The 14,700-nt window shown below is 37.6% G+C and overlaps 1 protein-coding gene across 1 annotated transcript; it reads left to right on the top strand.

Annotated features, from left to right (window-relative positions):
• The first annotated feature begins 3,661 nt into the window (after nt 1–3,661).
• Nucleotides 3,662–14,659, top strand: spg7 (SPG7 matrix AAA peptidase subunit, paraplegin). The gene is made up of 17 exons (XM_028439506.1): nt 3,662–3,979; nt 6,130–6,232; nt 6,312–6,401; nt 6,519–6,757; nt 6,849–6,988; nt 7,612–7,714; nt 7,824–7,949; nt 8,084–8,246; nt 9,356–9,529; nt 9,601–9,725; nt 9,863–9,965; nt 10,052–10,162; nt 10,249–10,364; nt 11,592–11,748; nt 11,897–12,060; nt 13,699–13,776; nt 13,850–14,659. Exons 1-17 carry the CDS (start codon nt 3,806–3,808, stop codon nt 14,048–14,050), a joined length of 2,367 nt encoding a protein of 788 aa, XP_028295307.1. The 5' UTR covers nt 3,662–3,805; the 3' UTR covers nt 14,051–14,659.
• The last annotated feature ends 41 nt before the right edge of the window (nt 14,660–14,700 follow it).

Genomic DNA, 14,700 nt, shown 5'->3' on the forward strand with positions numbered 1-14,700 from the left:
GAGGCTCAGAACGGAAACGCATCCGGGATGAAAACTGAGCGCTCATTGGTTCTCGTACGGTGGGAGGATCCCTCTTCAGCACATTAGGAAACTGGCGTCATTTTGGATCCGCAGCGCAACAAGCTCTTATATCAAACATGATACCTCGGAAGAGCCAACATGGCTGACACGGATCATAGTTTCAAACCTGAGGGTCGACACCATTATACAGTTGGAGGAATGAGAAAAGGAAATGGAGTACGGACGACGGGTGCACTCGTTTTGTTTCTTTTAGGACATGGTGACTGTTGTTGTTGTTGTTTATTCGGAGCGGTGTTTTGATTTAATTACCAGTTTAAATCAAATTCAGCAATACAGAAAAGTGTTATTTTAATTCAAATGGGTTTATTAATTCCCTTACACCGTTGTTTGTTTAATGTACACGCAGAAACAATGGCTACAGTTTTAGCTTACCTCCACCAAAGTAAGGTCATCTATTTTGTAATGTGCTGTAAAAAATAAAAATAAAAAAAGATAAAAGGAAATTTTGATAACAAACACTAAAGTGAACAATACACTGCTTTCCTGAAAAATAAAGAGCATAACATGACTTAAAATAACATGACAAATGAGAATGAAAATACCTCCATAGTGGAATTACTAAATGTGCAGCGATTCCGTCAGAGTGCATCTTTAGCTAAGATAAACATTTATTTAGCCTTAAATCTACTCAGTATATTTTCAAGTCATCTTGATGTAAAAGTTCATTAATTCAGTTTAAAAATACAAAAAAAAAACCCCAAACAGATAAAGTAGGTCAGAGTGCAGCGAGAGCTTCGTGTGCATGTGAACAAATCTAACGCACCCAGAGTCAAAATAAACCGTAAAGGAATGATACGAGTGTCCCCATTGGTCGGGAGAAAGTATCTCGTCTCTGATTTGTTGGTCACCCGTGTCACTCAAACTGACCTGGACACGTTGCTCTTCAGAATAGATATTTACAACAGCTGCGCTCTAAATAATAAGTCAGACACACCTCTGTGCTGTGAAGGACAGTAGTCACTCTGAATATGCAACACTAAGCAACAAGAGGAGGCTACGTGTCATATTGTGTTGCTCTCCAAAGCAAAAAGGGAGACAGGGCGTAAGGGTAAATTGGCTACTCATAGTTTTTGAGAAGACTATGAAACATGTCAAATGTTAACCTCAGGCAGTTCAATATTATTTAGTAGAATATAGAAATATGGCTGTGGGAAAAAAAAAAGGTGTTTACGAAGCTCAAACCCACGCAGAATCAAAATTTAGTAAATAGCGCCCTCTGCTGCATTGATTACATATTATTATGAGTGTCTTTTCCACGGCATACTCCAATATAAAATAAAATAAAATGAGATGATGACACAAGAGTTGCTAATACTTTTGATTAACTTAAACTTGTAACAAATATGTACAGGCTTCACATGCAGGATTTTTTTACATTTATTCTCACTTTTTTTTTTTTTTAATGACTATTATTATTTTTTATAATCTTCATTGTGGTGAATAGTAATGCACTGCTATTGTGTACATGTTTGAAATGAAAATGCAATCATTAAAATCAATCAATGAGTTCACAAAGTGGCAAGATGCACCAGCTCAGATATGTTTTATCTTTTTAAATGACATTCTGGCGACTGCATTTGAATTTCATGCTATCCCACATGGGGTCATGACCCCAACCCCAGAAATGAAGAACACTGCACTACACCAAACATGCTCAAACATGCAGGCAATTCTGACTCAATAGTAAATGTTAAATTGGGCAAGATTTAAATCACACTTTTATGACAAAGTAGTTCCAAAGCGCTTTATAATATCAACTCTTTCACACAGGATTATCACTTACTATGTAAATAAATTTACAATATTGTAAAAGAAGCAGTGAAAATTGTGACTTTTTTTAAACAATGCTTCAATATATTCGTTTTTCACTTGGATTTTTTTTAACTCGGGTTTTAAACGTTAAATGCATCATTACGTAATAAAATGGATTACATAAATTAAATTAATTTCCCAGACCTTTCTGTTTTGTTATGCTAAAACTAATGTATCCTCGATGCTCCTTGTACCAGTTTATTTATTTATTTATTTTTATTATTTTTTTTTTTTTTAAAAGATTTGTGCTTGTAATGTTAAGCTCAGCCATTCCACATTTCTTCTCCATATAGTTATGTCTAGTAATTTTGCACGTTGTTTTATTTCAGTAAATAAAGTAGGGCTATCTGTATGGTTGCCGTATCGATACAACAACATTCTATCCGTACGCAGCGCCCCTCATTGGCCAGTTTGGGTCACGTGATAGGTCAGCCATTGGCCAGTTACGTGTCCCTTGTAACGTTGTCGCCGCAATGAATTGTGGGTCAGCATTATGTGGTCACATTTGGTAAAGGCTGCATCAGTGTTTCCTAGGCTAAAAAAGGTAAAAAAAAAAAAAAACAAAACAAAAAGGAAGCATTGAGCCACTTTACCTGAGCTTAAAGAGAACTCGGATGCTCATTAGTATGGCCACCACTTAAACACTTCCGGGGGTGAAGGAACAGTGGATAGGAAAGGAGATAGGACCCAGTCTTGGTTCTCTTAAATTCTGATCCACCTAGAATCCAGTAGGTGGCGGTAATGCGCTGTTTAACTTTGCCAACTGCCATAAAACCCCCAAAAGAAAAAGAGTTTGAGCTCAGTATATATATCCATAATGAATATTAATATTGGAAATAAGATTCCTAATAAGATGTCGGTCTATACTGCAGAATTGATGGCAATCATCATGGAACTACAGTGGGTAGAGGAAGTAATACCTGACAGAGTAGTGTGCTGTATAGATTCAATGGCTGCTCTATTAAGTTTGCAATCTTCATTGTCTAACGGGGAAGATCTAATGCTGGAAAGTCAGTAAACTTTATTTAGACTTCAAAGGATTGGGGTGGAAGTACAGTTTTGCTGGGTACCTGCCCATGTTGGAATAAAAGGTAATAAGGGGGCAGATAAAATAGCCAAAAAGCAACCAGAATACCAAATATTATAGACATACCCTTTGGTGAAGGAGAAGGTAAGGCAACACTCAAAAAAGAAATAATGACAAAATGGGAGGACAGATGGGAAAGGAATAGCAACAGAAGGAAATATTACAATGTGCAGAAATCCATTACAACACAGGAAGTATATAGAGGTAATAGAAGAGAGGAGACTATAACAGATTAAGATTTGATCATACAGGTCTTAATAAAACAGTGTTTTTGATAGGGAAAAGTAATTCAAACGAATGCTAGGAGTGCAAAATAACACAAGATGCACTGTCGGAAATATAGGGCAAAGAGGACAGAACTAAGATAACTAACGCTAAAGATAGCGTAGGCAGGTAGAGTATGGAGCCTCGAGGGCAATCTGGCAACAACAGGAAAAAAGGGGTACAGGACACGCAGAAAGCTTTAGTGGAGTATTTAAAGGAAACAAGATTATTTTGTAGAATTTAAGGTTAGTAAAGTTTTTTTTTTTGCTATCGTTTTAATACTTGTATTTGTTAATTAATTAAATATCAATTAAGTGATATACAGTAAGTAACTCCTGCTACATACTCCGGTACAGTAGGTGGCGGTATGCACCTAATGAGTCATGGTTGCAACCTGCTATTAAACCAAAAGAAGAAGAAGATTCGGCTGTGACATGTTTACTGTTGAATAATCCAAGCAGCTCCACTACAACCTGAGGGAGAGGTTCTTATAAAACCACGGTCACGGACATGGTTTGGCTGTTGTCTACTTAATGTCCAGTTAGACCGGTGTCAGGCGCTATGTCGGCCCTGTTATTGACGCTTGGCGGTGTCTGTGGACAGAGCAACAGAGCTTTGTTATGGAGGCTACGAAGGCCGAACCTTCATCATGTGTTTGCTAACAAGAGCCGGTCCAGAGCTGAGGTGCTGGTCCGGGGTGCTCATGTCAGGAGTCCACCGCAGAGACTCTTACAGGTAAGACATCTCGGAGCACAACCAACAATGGTGATTTTCAGATAATATCGGATATTTAACAGACATTTCTTCAGTCAGGCTGTGATGTGGACTCAGCTTGGTTCTAATCCTGACTCTGGTTCTGAACGCTTCGGGCCAACCTCACTGAACAAACTGTACTGCCAGCATTTTTTGTTGCATTTTTCCTCCATTGTTTATTTTTTATTTATTTATTTTTTAAAATTTGATTTATTTATTTATTTTTTTTAAATCTTGTTTTATTTGGTTGTTTTTTTTTTTAAATGTGTGTTTTGTTTCTTTTTTTTTTTTTTCTTCTTTTCTGCAGACCCTAGAATCCATTCTTTCATTGTTGCTTTGTTGGAATGACAATAAGCTCGTTAAATCCCTGTGGCCACCATGCAACAATGTTGTTTCATAAGCCAAAGTCTGGGATTTATTTTTGCTTAGATAGGGATGTCCTCATACAACAATTTCACTTCCGATATGATACAGACATTGCAGCCTTGCGTATTGACGGATACCAATATTGATCCGATACAGTATCAGCACGAATCATACATACTTTTATTACTTATTTTGTAGTGTGGAATGTTAGAAAGGGTTTGATAAAGTGGTGTTACTCAAACAGAGAATAGTCAGCAACAGTAGGTTATTTTGTTGGAGTGTGAACCACAGTCACCTATGGATAGAAGTGCTGGAGCAGAACATTTTATCTGAGAGCTTATATCGATGTATTTAGATGCAGTCCGATATTTGTTTTCTGGCTGATATCGGACCGATATCAATATCGGATCGTGACACCTCCAAATAAAGAGTAACTGTAAAGTCTGCAAAGAGCCTTTTACTACATTAGGCGTCAGGAGATTCCTGGTAAGTAGTAGCAAAATGTCCATATAAAACCTTTTCCACTTTCAATACAATACCACTATTGCAGCCCTGAGTATTGGTCGATATTATTATCGATCCGATATGATGTCAGCACAGATCATGCATACTTTATTACATATTTTTGCAGTTTAGAATGTTGTAACAGGCTTGATCACGTGATATTACTCAAACAGAGAACCGTAGTCTACATCAGTAGGTATGAGAATGTATTTTTAACCTTAAAAAGAAGAATATTCTACAATAATTTAATTAAAAAATGACTCAGAAGACCCTGAAAAATAACCTCAACAAATCCAATAAAAACAAATTATGTATTGGAGTGCTACTGGTTGTTGTTGTTGTTGTTTTTCCGATATTGGACCAATTTCTGATATCAATATCGGATCAGGACACCTTTACCAGAGAGTTTTCACTCCTTTTTACTTTAATGTTTTGTTTGCTTTTTGTTGTTATATGAAAATTGATTTGAGCATAATTATTTTTATTTTATTTTATTTAAAGCAAACTATACAAAATAGTAAATGTCGATAAAGTGAAAATAGTCTTCAAGAACTTTTAGTATTTTTATTTTTTTTTAATGAACAGTAAAAAAACATGTCAGTATTCAGATTCAGTATCCCTTTGTTATGAGCATAAGATAACCTCATCATTCTTCACATCGTTTTACAACATTAAAAGGGAGGCCACCTGTGGTAAATTCAGTTAATTGCATCATTTCTCAGAATGGCACACGCCTGTTTATAGCAGGTCTCTGTAACTACATAAAAGAAATAAGATAAGAATAAAAGTAAGAACAAGTGAAATCCTGAGTCTGGTGGGAAGCTATGACGTTATAAAGACACTTGACATACATTATTATTACAAACTACACAAAAATAATTATATTTTTATTTACTACTTTGTATGCACTCATTTCATAATACAGAGGCAAATTCTATACCTAAAAACATTTCTTTAAAAAAAAAAAATAAATAAAAAGCAATGCAATATTTGGCTGTTCCCACAGTTGCACAGGTGGGAATTATGAGACTGTGACAAAGGCTGTAGGACATCATTAAAACAGAAACGGTGAGAGGGAAAATGGAGCACCTTCTTGTACGGTCGCCCGTGATATTGTACATGATGTGAGTGATAACACGCGTTATAAAGGCTTTTTTGCACAATAGGTGTGCCTTCAGATTATTACTTGTCCTTTGGTGTACCTTGGGCACAAAAAGTTTGGGAACCACTGGTCTAACTGTTGTCCAATCTTCTCATTTTAGGCTCTTCTCTGCAGACCTTTGAGTCCTGCCATGGTAGGCCTTAGCAAAGAGTTGATCAGGAACAACCTTTTGAGGAATCCTGTTGGGTTGATCAATCTCTTAGGTGAACAAATATCATCTATCCATCTTTTATGAAAGTGTCAGCGATGTGTCTCACTTGGAACCTTTTTCTTTTCTTTCAGGGGCAACAAACTTCTTCAGTACGTCTCAGTCAAAACGGGAGAAAAATAAAAGTAATGGACCAAAAGGAAAAACTCCAGAAGAGGATGAAGGTGGGTAACGAGTCATTTATTAGCTGCATAACATGTGGTAGTAAAAAAAACAAGTTCTCAACATCTGGTAGTGGTTGAAATATCACTCGTGATATCTTTTTTTTTTTCTTCACGTAGAGGAGAAGAAGTGGCGCGAGCAGAAGGATCCGCTGTACCGCAGGATCCTGGTGATCCTCTTTATCGCAGTCATTGCCGGAAACCTGCTGAACTTCGACATCAGCGGTGGAAACATCTCCTGGAACGACTTTGTCAACGAGATGCTGGCTAAAGGAGAGGTGTCAAGTGTTCAGGTTGTTCTTAAGAGTGACACTGTGAGAATCCACCTCCATCCTGGAGCCGTTATCTTCGGCAGGCCTGTATGTTGGTGCACAGTTCTGTAGCATCGCACCTCCTGGGTGATATTTGAGTTTTTCCACTTTTTTTAATGATATGATGTTTGTCTCACAGAGGCCGGCGCTCATCTACACGATGCAGGTTGCCAACATCGACAAGTTTGAGGAGAAGCTGAGAGCTGCTGAGGACGAGTTGAATATTGACAGTAAAGACAGAATTCCAGTGTCCTACAAGAACGTCGGATTTTTTGGAAAGTGAGAAAGCAACATTCTCAGAACACGTTTCCTTAAAAGTGAATATCCAATTGAAGAGTTCTATTGCAAAAGCAGATAAGCTTTCTTTTTTTTTCATTCAGGTGATATGAGTTAAATCAAAGTGGAGGTGATATCCTGTAACCGGTCAAAGTTACTCACCAGAAACAAATCGTGAAAAAACTAATGAAAACATTTATAAAAACGGAGTTATCTGCTTTTGCAATAGAACTCTTTGATTGTTTTTTAATCCTACTATAATCTTCAACAAATAAAACATCAAAAATGGTTTTTAAATATATTTATTATGATTTATTGATTATATTGAGATTATTTACAGTGATATGCGTGACTCTGAATTTTGGAAGTGCTGTTATGGCCTCCTGAAACGATAGGGTTCTCTTTTTTTAATGTATTCTTTATTTATGGACTACGAGTCTGAAATAAAGTCTATCTATTTAACATGAATATTTTCTAATTGCTCTCTGTCCTCAAATGAGCGTTCACAGTTTGACACTTTACGTGATTGATTTGATGATTCCACTTTTTCTATGACTGATACGTTAAATGTCAGGATATTTTTCTTTTTTTTTTAAACACCAAATTATTTTTTGTCCTCCTCGTAGTCTGCTCTTCGTTCTAATGATGGCAGTTATCGCCGTGCCGTTACTCTGGAGCGTCTTTCGACAGGCAGGAATGGGAGCCAGAGAAGGTGGCTTCAGTGCGTTTGTAAGTGAAACACAAAACGCATGTAAGATTATGTATATGTGTGTGTGTGTTGCCTTCCTTCCACTGATTTCACTGGTATATTAATAAGGTGCTACAACATATTTGATAGAATCAGCTGAAGATGGCCAAGTTCACCATTGTAGACGGCAAATCAGGCAAAGGAGTGAGTTTCAAAGATGTTGCTGGCATGCATGAAGCTAAAATAGAAGTAAAGGAGTTTGTGGACTACCTCAAGGTAAGAATCCAAACTCAAACGTTAATGTGTTTTTTACTGATGAAATATTAAGGTGTTCTATTAATTAATTGAAGTGACAGTTCTGCGTCCTGAGCTTTATTGTCGTGCTCACCACTAGTGCTATCTGTTGACAGAATCCAGAACGATACCTCCAGTTAGGAGCCAAGGTTCCCAAAGGGTCTTTACTGCTCGGGCCCCCGGGATGTGGAAAGACTTTGTTGGCTAAAGCTGTAGCGACAGAGGCCCAGGTGCCTTTTCTGGCTATGGCTGGCTCAGAATTCGTGGAGGTCATAGGAGGTATGTAAAAATAGAAGGTGTGTGCAATTTGGTCTACAACACGTCTGATTACTGTAAGGTTAAGTCAAGACTACCTTTAATATTTTAGCATAGCATTGTGAAATCAATAAAAAATAGAAGATTAACGTCAACAGGAATGGAAATCAAGTGTTTTTTTTTTTTTGTCTTTTTTTGGGGGGGTGAATAAAAGCTATTACCTTACACCTTTTTTACAGAGACTGATTAAAATTGACAGAAGTCCTATAATTGGTGATATTTAGATGATATAAGTGCAGAGCATATATTCTGGGTCATTGTAATATAATGGCAGGAAAAAAAAATAAATAATAGACGTTGACATTATTTCATTTTGTTTTATTGATTATTCAAAAGGGACAATGCACATTAATAGGCAGACATATTGGAAATGAGCCAGAGTTAGCCAAAAGAGGCTAGCTGTCATTTGGTGTACAGCACGAGAATACAACATAACAAAAGAGAACAGTTGTGACAAATAACTAAATAATTACTGATAAAACAAAGCGCCAAGTCTGGGATAAAACTCTCAGAATTACCACACAGTAAATTACAACTGGAACACAGTTCAAACTAAACAATAATAATAATACATCAGTTTTATATAGCGCCTTTTTGCACACTCAAAGTCGCTTTACAGAATTATGGGATTATTCTTTCACTCCACACTTAGTGGTGGTAAGCTACTATCGTAGCGACAGCTGTCCTGGGGCAGACTGATGGAAGCGAGGCTGCCATAGTGCGCCATCGTCCCCTCCGACCACCACCAACACTCACTCACACTACATTCATATCAGGCAATGTAGGTGAAGTGTGTTGCCCAAGGACACAATGACGGATACCACTGGGGTGACCCCCCCCTCCACTGTGGCACCTGGAATTCTCAGTGGTCTCCCATCATACTTAACACAAGATAAACAATGTACACAAATCTAAATAAAATCATATAAAAGGCTGTCAGTATGTACATAATTGGTGGTCAAGAAATCATATTTTTATGTGCAGAGTTTTCTGATGTTGTCTGGTATTTGATCATCATCCTCATCATTTGGAGGCTGAGTATTAGTTTTGTGTGTTCTGCTGACTGTTTGCAGGCCTCGGCGCCGCCCGCGTTCGAAGCCTTTTCAAAGAGGCTCGTGCTCGAGCTCCCTGTATTGTCTACATCGATGAGATTGATGCCGTGGGAAAGAAGCGCTCCACAAATATGTCTGGTTATTCAAACAGTGAAGAAGAGCAGACTCTCAACCAGCTACTGGTGGAAATGGATGGTGGGTAATGTCTCCAGTTTTTCCCATAGGCTCATCCAAAGCTCTCAGCTTGACTTTGATTTCACCTACAGGCATGGGAACAACAGACCACGTCATCGTCCTGGCCTCCACTAATAGAGCCGATATCTTAGATAATGCCCTCATGAGACCAGGCAGACTGGACAGACATATCTTCATAGATCTGCCGACACTGCAGGTACAGTGGATCACCTTGGTCCTCAAACAGAATCTGGGTGGTTTGGAGAGCAAGAGAGCTTTTTCTTTGGATTGCATGAAAAAGCCAGTGCAACACATTTAATTTCAGAAATATGAGCTTTCATTGTGATTTTTAAGGAGAGGAAGGAGATCTTCGAACAGCATCTGAAGATCCTGAAGCTGACCCAGCCTGTTAACTCCTACTCTCTACGTCTGGCTGAGCTCACACCAGGCTTCAGTGGTACATTCACTATGTTGTCCTTATGTAGAATGTAAAATCTCAGAACATCTGGGACTCTGCTGATGCTTAAACTATTGTGCGTTCAGGTGCTGACATTGCAAACATCTGTAATGAAGCTGCTCTACACGCTGCCAGAGAAGGATTTAAGTCTATCGATACTTTCAACTTTGAGTATGCAGTAGAGAGAGTAATAGCAGGTAGTGTAGTATCTATTCATGTTTGTCTGCTCCAACTTGGCAAGACGTGACCACGTTTTGTGCTTGTTTTTGTTTTTTGTTTTCAGGAAGTGTAAAGAAAAGTAAGATCCTATCCAAAGAGGAGCAGAGGGTAGTGGCCTTTCATGAGTCTGGACATGCATTAGTGGGGTGGCTGCTGGAGCACACTGAGGCCGTTATGAAGGTACTGTAAGCACTAGGGATGTAATGATTAATCGTAAGGCAGTTAAAAATCAATTCATAGTTATCACGGTTCACATTGATACTGTGAAAATTGAATCGCAGTACTTTTATATATCCTTCTCTTGTCCAGAAGTGTAGGCGGCGGGCGGAATCTGCTACTACTTTCTTTCTGGCTGCCTTCTACTCTTAAACATGTTCATAAATGATTCCTTACCCCTTTAGCACCGAAAGAATATCTGTAATATTACGTGAATATCTGTAAAAGTCACGTTTTTTTATTAGCTCTGTCTGCTAGCGCGTAGCATCTCTTCTTTACTGCAAGAATTTCTGCATGCCAAACCACCACTGGGTTACCAGCGCCCTCTGCTGGTCCAAACAAATATCTGACATAAATACCATGCAGTGACTGTTTTTTTTTTTTAAAGTCAAATTGTTAAGGCGTAATACATTTTCAGTTACACTTTTAAAAAGAAAAAGAACTATTATGCAGTTTTGCATTGTTTACTATAGAACCAGAATTTAAATTAATAGGCTTCTTAATTTGTATTATTCCTTTATTTATTTCATTCAAGATTTATTTTTAGTTAAATTGCCTTGTTTTGAATAGTTTATCAAGGTATTCTTTTGACAATGAAAAATAAAAAGAAAATAGTACAGTATTTTCCCCCAAAAAATAAAGGAATATTTTTCAGTCATCATTTGTCTACAGTCACATTTTGTAAAATAAATCATGAGAGAATCGTATTGTGAACCCAGTATCGTGATCAGTATTGTATCGGGAGTTGAGTGAATCGTTACATCCCTAGTAAGCACTTTTTATTTGTTTAAGGATGTGAGGTTCAGCAACATTTTCAACAGCTTGGATTAACATCCAGTTTGAGTTGTTCCTCTAATGTTGCACCACAAAGCATTTGGAGGATTTTAAAATGTTTGAAAGTCTTACAACAAAATCAAAATGACAAAAAAATGGAGATAAAACCTTTTGGTTTTTTCTTGTATGAATGGTCCGATTGGTCATTGTAAATGTTGAGACTAAAGTCAAAACAGTCACATTTGGTATTTAAAACTGTGGGACGGACCATTTCTAGAAATAAAAATAAAATAATTTAATGCATAAGATATATACGTAAAATACTGTATAGATGTTTTTTTTTTTTCTTTTTGATTGATTAACTTATCAAACACTGTATTTGTATTGTGTATATATATATATATTTTTTTTTTGTAGGTGTCCATCGCCCCGCGGACAAACGCAGCCCTGGGCTTTGCTCAGATTTTACCACGTGACCAGTACCTGTTCACTAAGGAGCAGCTTTTTGAAAGGATGTGTATGGCACTGGGAGGGAGGACAGCAGAGGCCATTACATTCAACAAGGTCACCACAGGTAACACGTTACACCTAAAGCATAAATTATATAGTTTTATTCAAATTCTGACATTTAAATCTGAGAAATCAACTGTAAATTCAGGTTTAATCTCGCTGTCAGTTTTAAAATGAAAACGATGACTAATCCCAGTTTGATTTCCCTCTAGGTGCTCAAGATGACTTGCGTAAGGTGACCCGTGTGGCCTATTCCATGGTGAAGCAGTATGGCATGTGTGACAGTGTGGGACAGGTCTCATTCCCTGACACAGTGGAGCAGGGCACCATTGGACGGCGTCCGTTCAGCCAGGGCCTGCAGCAGCAGATGGACCACGTGAGTAATAGGAGAATGAGACTCATTTAGTGGATTACTATGATCGATTAGACCTTATTGGTAGATCCGACATGAGAATGTTACAGTTTGTAACAGGTCGTACTGTTAATAAACAGCTTGCATCAATCTTGCCGCCATTATTAGCTTTACAACATTGAAAAAACAGGCAAGCCACAAAAGCATCAGACAGGAATATGCTATTGGTTACGTTCGTACTGCAAATCCGATCTTTTTGGCCATATGCGACCTGTATCCGATCTGTTAAAGACAGCACAATTCTGATTTTTTTTTTCAAATCTGACCCAGGTCACTTTCAAATGTGCTCCTAAATCAGATACATATTCGACTTTTTGCAATGCGACTGCAGTCTGGATGGCTGTGGCGCTTTCTATCCGACTCCTACGTCACCACCACCAAACAGTCTGCTGTAAAGATGTAGCAGCCATCACAGCAATGAGTGATAAACCTGGATCTCTTTTTTTTCAGTCCCCTTAAAGTTTTGAAGTGCTGACTTCTTTTGGAAGTAAAATTTCTCAGTGCGACACACAGTCCTACACTGGAAGCCTCTATATTTGTTTCAGTTAACACGGTACATGCCTGCAGGGTCATGGGTCACCTTAGAATGCATTGATTTAATCCATAGCAATAGAGGATACACATACTCAGTGTTCAGTGTGCGCACCCTGCACTAACACGTTTTTGACATTACCACACACACACACACAACTTTGTTCAGTTTGTGATACAAACACCACAGAGAGGCATTGGACAAGTGATAACAAGAAAGATGTAAATCGTCATTTCAAGAATCACCACCTTCCAGGGTTGGGGTCAATTACATTTTTCAGTTACAATTACGTTTTCAATTCTCCATGTTCAATTACAATTAATCACAATTACTGAGCCTGAAATAAATAACCTAATAAAACTCAACCCTCCTCTTGCTTTAGATTAGTATTTTGCAGCTGATTTAGGACCCGTTCTCATAAGAGATGCTAACAGAAAGCTATCATCTAATTTCTTACCTATCTATTGGTTACCTTGTTAAGCTTCCTAATTAATGAAAATATAGGTTTTAACATTTATGGCGTGGGCGTCTGTACCATTTTAAAAACAAAAAAGGCTCAATATGGGAAAGCGTAATATGAAACATTTTAATAGTTGTGAGCTACATTATGTAGTTCACTGTGTGTAGAACTAACTGTACATAGAACTGTAACATGGTTCCCCAGTTTTGTGTCAAATTACAATTGACAATTTGTATGACATTTTCATGGCAGTTACAATTTCATTATAATTACGACAGCAACATATTTTAACAATTACAATTATAGTTATGTCATAATTGTAATTAATTATCAATTACGTGATTACAATTATAATTGACCCCAACCCTGCCACCTTCTGCCAAGTGTTGAAAAGCTGCTGAATTACTTGAATGAGCCCATTATTGGCACTCCTATTATTATCACTTATTTTAAGTCCTGTACATTAACGGCAAACTGCTCAGTACAGCTGATCTCATGCAGAGAATAAAAGAGAAATATTATGTGGTGCATTGTGAACCATCCCTGAAGCACATTCATAATATTAACATCACTTCTAACAGCTATGTCTTTTTGATGCGTTTCTTTTCAGGAGGCTAAAATGTTGATAGCTCGAGCATACAGACACACAGAGAAGCTGCTGCTGGACAACAAGGACAAATTGATCCTGGTCAGTTTTACACCTATTTTTTTACTTTTCCTTGTTAAAATAGACTTGTAAGCCAGTACTCTTGTCCTTACAGCTGGCCAATGCATTGTTGGAGCGCGAGGTAGTGAACTACGATGACATCGAAGCCTTACTGGGTCCACCACCTTATGGGCCCAAGAAGATGATCATCCCTCAGAGCTGGTTGGAGGCTGAAAGAGACAAACAGGACACGGGAGACGAAGAGCCTCAACCTCCACCCAGGAAACACACAGAAGACGACCCTGAACTCGCATGACTTTAATCTTCCTCTTTGGTTTGTTCTTCAACAGGTGTATTTGAAGTATTTTTGTCTGGAACCTTTAGTCCATGCAGAGTGGTTACAGGTGAGGAACAAAAGCTGAACAATAAGTTGTGTCAAAAATCTCCAAATAGCATTTTAATTAACTTGTGTTGCTCCAATGACTTAAGCTGAAAAACCTCAAGTCAATATTTATGTTAGTGTACAAAGTTTTATTTTTTATTTTTTTTCCGGGTAGCTTACATCCTAAAATAGTAATTTTAAAGAAAATGCTGAGTTATCTTATTGCTTCAGTCATTATTTCAAGAAAAGGGTAGATACAGTAGATATTGCAGTATATACATGGACATTTTCACTAAATGCCAGCATCAGGTTAGACAGGAGCAACTTTATCAGCTTTATTTTTATAAGTTTGAAAGGAGCCATTAAAGCTGACACTTTAATGGTGTGGAACATGCTTGAGTCTAAACACTGTGTGGACTTTAGAAGGAAGAGAGACAATATGCTTAGATGTGATAAAAACAGTGCATTGTTTAATTGCAATACTAAAAATAAGTCCCAAAGAATGGTTTTGGCAAATCATTAAATAAAGTTTTATTTACATTTTGTGCTCTGCTTATTTTTGTCTTAAGCACACACAGATATTT

The sequence above is a fragment of the Gouania willdenowi genome, chromosome 3, assembly GCF_900634775.1.
Source record: "Gouania willdenowi chromosome 3, fGouWil2.1, whole genome shotgun sequence".
Classification (NCBI taxonomy): Eukaryota; Metazoa; Chordata; class Actinopteri; order Blenniiformes; family Gobiesocidae; genus Gouania; species Gouania willdenowi.

Coding starts and splice junctions, on each gene's coding strand:
- spg7 (XM_028439506.1), top strand. CDS start 3,806: ATGTCGGCCCTGTTATTGACGCTTGGCGGTGTCTGTGGACAGAGCAAC. Junction 6,233..6,311: donor TGGGTTGATCAATCTCTTAG/GTGAACAAATAT, acceptor CTTTTCTTTCAG/GGGCAACAAACTTCTTCAGT. Junction 8,247..9,355: donor ATTCGTGGAGGTCATAGGAG/GTATGTAAAAAT, acceptor GACTGTTTGCAG/GCCTCGGCGCCGCCCGCGTT.